The sequence below is a fragment of the Stegastes partitus genome, unplaced genomic scaffold (assembly GCF_000690725.1).
Source record: "Stegastes partitus isolate 25-593 unplaced genomic scaffold, Stegastes_partitus-1.0.2 Scaffold3891, whole genome shotgun sequence".
Classification (NCBI taxonomy): Eukaryota; Metazoa; Chordata; class Actinopteri; family Pomacentridae; genus Stegastes; species Stegastes partitus.
This window is the reverse complement of record NW_007581622.1, coordinates 1-4,698: the sequence shown is the minus strand read 5'-3', so window position 1 is coordinate 4,698 and position 4,698 is coordinate 1. Positions and strand designations below refer to the sequence as shown.

The 4,698-nt window shown below is 50.5% G+C and overlaps 1 protein-coding gene across 1 annotated transcript; it reads right to left on the bottom strand.

The window, feature by feature from the left end:
• Positions 1-779: 779 nt before the first annotated feature.
• LOC103376333 (calpain-1 catalytic subunit-like) lies at positions 780-4,576 on the bottom strand (the record flags this gene model as incomplete). Its single annotated transcript, XM_008306707.1, has 5 exons — positions 4,337-4,576; positions 3,166-3,235; positions 2,895-3,013; positions 1,991-2,124; positions 780-948 (listed from the first exon to the last, which is right to left on the bottom strand). Coding segments are annotated over exons 1-5 (732 nt in total), but the record flags the coding sequence as incomplete, so codon positions are not given.
• Between the last annotated feature and the right edge of the window lie 122 nt (positions 4,577-4,698).

Genomic DNA, 4,698 nt, shown 5'->3' with positions numbered 1-4,698 from the left:
TAACGTTCACAGCTAACGTTTAACAGCTAACGTTCACAGCTAATGTTTAACAGCTAACGTTCACAGCTAACGTTCAGAGCTAGTGTTCACAGCTAACGTTCAGAGCTAGCGTTCACAGCTAACGTTCAGAGCTAGCGTTCACAGCTAACGCTTAACAGCGATGAGTGTTCACGCATCAGCCGCTGATTGGTTCTGTGGATCAGAGTTCCTCAAATGTGTTGTTTGGTCCAGAGACGTTCAGTTTACCGTCACAGAGGAAAGAACCCAGAACCCGTTCACTGAAGGAGCTGAAACCAGAGTTTGGACTGATTTCATTAAAATGGACCCAAACTGATCAATTATCAGAACAGCTGACATTAATGGAAGAGTGAGCTCATCAGTTCACCGTCTCGCTGGTCTTTTCTGCTTCATTTTTCCTCCTTTCAAAGGTTCTGGTTCTACAGGATCAGAACCAGGAAGGTTTACATTAAACATGTTTAATAAAGATCCAGATGTGAGGCTCTGATTGGTTCATTTTAAGTGCCTCGTATGCCCCTTAGTGTTTTTCTGGTTCTGGCTGATGACTGCTCTCTTTCAGATCTTCTGGAGGTGGAGCTTTACCGCTCGCAGCAGCTTCAGAACAACGCTGGAACCTCTGGTTCTGAACTCTGGACTCATTAGAAAAGGTTTGGCATCAGGCTGCGACCCACAACCCGGCTGCAGGCCCAGGTTCCCCCGTCCTGTCTGCCTCTCTGCACTCTGTCTAATAAAGGCCAAACTCATGATTAAACGGGTTTTACGTCGATGGAGCAGCCGAGCAGCGAGCCGAGCCTCAGAGCTTTCCTCATGATGTTGAACAGGAACGGCGGCGCCTCCTGCAGGTCGTAGCTCTCTGCGATGCCGCCGGTGAAATCCTCGAAGCCCTCGATGCTGGAACCGCCGCTCAGAGCTTCGTAGGAGCCGTTCAGCCTGCAGACACGGAGCAGGAAGCAGCAGCTGAGCTTCATGGACACGTCTGAATGTCTCTTTATGTTCTTATTGATTGATGTGAACTAAAGCAGGAGCCCAGAGCGGGAACGTGACGGACGCTTTACATGCATCACAACTGAACCGTAAAGACAAGGAGCTGAATGACAGACGGAATAAAAGACGTCTGTCAGAAATGAAAGAAGCATCCAAGAAAACTAAAGCTGATGAGAAATAAGAGGAGAAGCTAAAGAGAAGCTCCGTCCACGTCTGGCCTCTCACCGTTTGTTTCCTGTTTTTAAATCCTTGTTCTTTTTTTACAGTTCTGGTGACGGTTTGTCTCGTTAGTCTCGTTAGTCTCGTTAGTCTCGTTAGTCTCGTGGACTTTATCACACATTCGTTTAGTTGTTTTTAAAACTCTTTGCTGGAACAGTTTCACAGCTTCTGTCTGCAGCCGACAGTCTGTTTGTTTTCAGGGCGTCCAGTGTTTACCCAGCAGCCAATCAGCAGCCAATCAGCAGCCAATCAGCAGCCAATCAGCAGCCAGCGCACACACACAGTAGCACACACATACACCTACACACACACACACAGTAACTCTGCTGTTTGTTGCTGGACTTGAGTCGCAACCAGGAGCTGCTGGACCGTTTCACTCTGACGGTTCTGGACGGGCTGCTGAGCTGCTGGAGGTCCGACTCCCTTCGGCCGTCATTCTGTTTTTCTTTGAGCTGCCCTCTGAGCTACATGCTAACATTAGCATCCTAAAAGGTGTTTTAGCCAATTACAGACCAACATCCAACCTTCCTTTCATCTCAAACATCCTTGAAAAGGTCGTTTCAAACCAACTATGTGATTATCTGCATGTGAATGGTTTGAATGAAGAGCTTCAGTCAGGATTTAGAACCCATCATAGTACAGAGACAGCACTGGTGAAGGTCACTGACCATCTTCTTCTTCTGAATTGAATTGAATTAATATCACAGAGCTAATAAGCTTCACAGCCGTGATGCTAACCTTGTTGCCCCGTTAGCTTCGCATCTCTTACTTGGCGTAGGCCTTCTCCAGCAGGGCGCTCCAGAACTCTCCTCCCTCCGCCGAGTGGACAAACATCAGCTTCCCGTCTCTGGTGGGCAGCCGGTCGTCCACCACCACGTCCAGCCACTCGCCGAACTGCCACAGCTGCAGAAACAGACATCAACATGGCGTCACTTCCCCTGGAGGCTCCACCCACTTCGTACTATCACCGTGGCGGTCACGGCGTGGTTCGGTTCAGAGGAACATGGTGGGTGTTACTACAATACGGCCTTCATTAAGGTTGGAGGATGTTTGTCGTCATGGTGACGTCAATAAGCAGGAAGTTAGCGCTGAAGGAAACAACGCTAGCGTCAGTCAGGATGCTAACAGGATGCTAACGGGCTCTCTGGTGTTAATCAGTGTTTTATGGACTCCTCCTCCGTGGGCCGGTTCTCTAACCACGACACCTGGTTACTGTGACCACTGGGGGGCGCTGGTAGCCCTAAGCCGGCTCTGAGGCCGAAGTTTCTGAGGCTTTCGCACAGGACAGACTCCAGCATCCCATAATAGGTGACCTGCAACCTGCTGCTGGGGGTGTTCACTAGAACCGCCCTGGTACCAGTTCCCGCCTGTCGGACTGACACACCGTCCGGTCTGCTGTGTGAGGCGTTCAGGGACGCCCTGTAAAAACCAGCGCTGCATTACGTCACCTCCAGCGAAGGACGAACAGTTTCCAGCAGATGTGCTCAGGACAGTGGAGAACGTCCTCGGAGAGCTGCTGCTGGAGCTCTGGGCTCCGACTCTCAGAGAGCTTCTAGCTGCTCTGGATCCATTCACCATGAGTCCTCCAGGAGGCGCTGCAGCTGCACAGCCAACAAACCAACACATTGATACGTTCTCACCAACACCTTCATCTCAGCAGCGAGTCTGAGCACCTGGAAGTGGAAGATGCCGGCGTACTGCGAGGCGAAGCTCTGGCCGGGAGGAACCACCCTGTTCAGGATCTGAGGGTCCAGCGTCAGAGAGGCGATGGCCGCCAGCAGCCAGCAGTCACCTGGATGACAGGAGGACAGGAGGCGGGGCTTAGCTACCTGACACAGGTCACATGACTGCCTGAGCACTAACAACACATTTTAAACAAACTTCTGTCTTTTAACGTGAACTTCAAAATGGCCCACGTTCTACTTCCAGGACGTTTCTTCTCACCCAGTTCTCCTTGACAGATGTCGGTTCTTTTCGCTCCATCAATGATGAACTGAGGATTGGACCACAGCTCCTGATTGGACGAGACAGCAGGTCATTAACGATTGTCAGCATCAGTATAAATGTGATTTTGAGACGTCGTCCTTTCTGCTTTGGACATGAAGAGTCGAGCGTCTGTTCCTCCAGAGGACTCACTGCTGCCACCACATGGCGGCTCGGCGCTCGCTACAGCGTCGTCCATGATGCCACGACGATGGAGCTTTTCAGCAGGAACATCTAAACGTATGAAGTCTGTCGTTTGTTTTTGTGAAGGTGATGAGAGTAGATGTGAGGTCTGTGAGCAGGAAACACCAGAACAGGGTCAGAACCGGTGACTGATGTTTTCCTGGTTGTTGCTTCCTGATGAGGCGTCAGCAGGACGTCCGACTGTCACGTGTTCATAACGGACCGTCATGGAACCGTCCTGCTTTAAGCCATTAAACCGGAAACTTTGAGTTTCAGTCACATCAGAGTTAAAGCTGAAGGGTGGTAACACCTGCTCAGGTGTGACAGCAGCTCTGGTGTCTTATCAGATGAATGTTTAATGTTCTGTGAGTCAGACACGCTTCGTCTTTCATGTCTGTGAGCTGAACAAATACGCTGCTGAGCTCTGGGCGTCGGTACAGACGTCCTGCTTTGGTTCACATCAAACCGACCAGGTGAGCGTCAGCATGTGGCTCACCTGGTCCCTCATTCCACCGTTTCTCCAGCCGTCACACAGAAACGCTCAGCAAACGTCTCACTAACATTTAGAGCGTTAAACTGACTCAGCGTTCTTCCAGGAGCTCGTGTTTTGGTGTTTTCATGTCAAAATGATGAAAACTTCTATAAACAATGTTAAATATAAATATTGAGGTGAAACACTGCGAAGCTCCATTTTTACTTTATTGTGACGGTTGTGTCGATAAAATCTGTTTTCTTGTTGTCTTGTTGATGTTTGTTGGTTTCTGCTGCGACAGCGTCCACCTCCCGCTTTAGCTACAAGACCAGGAGGTCAGAACCTCATTAACCCTGCGTTAGACCAACGTGTGAATTCAAGCTTTGTTGTAATTTTGTGGATGCTTCACAGAAAAATGTTCATTAAATGAAAAAGGAAGAATTGGATCAGATGTGGCTTGTTGCTGTGTCAGCTCACCGTGGGCCGTTTCCACTCCACGCCGACGGTTCTGGACGAGTGGCGCCCCAGCTGGTTGTATCCCAGAGAGTCCCAGGCTGCCGGGAACGTCGGGTCACAGAACAGAGAACCGTTCTGCAGACAGTCCAGCTGCAGCTGCTCAAAGTTCTGCTGATTGAAGGAAACCACGTTGGACCTGCTGCCAGCGCCGTCCTCCAGCCGGGCCTTCCTCCTCGCCAGCTCTGCCGCCGTGCATGCCATCCTGAGCTCCACTGAGGTCTACTGAGCTCTACTGAGGTCTACTGAGGTCCACTGAGCTCCACTGAGGTCTACTGAGGTCTACTGAGGGCTACTGAGGTCTACTGAGGTCTACTGAGGTCCAC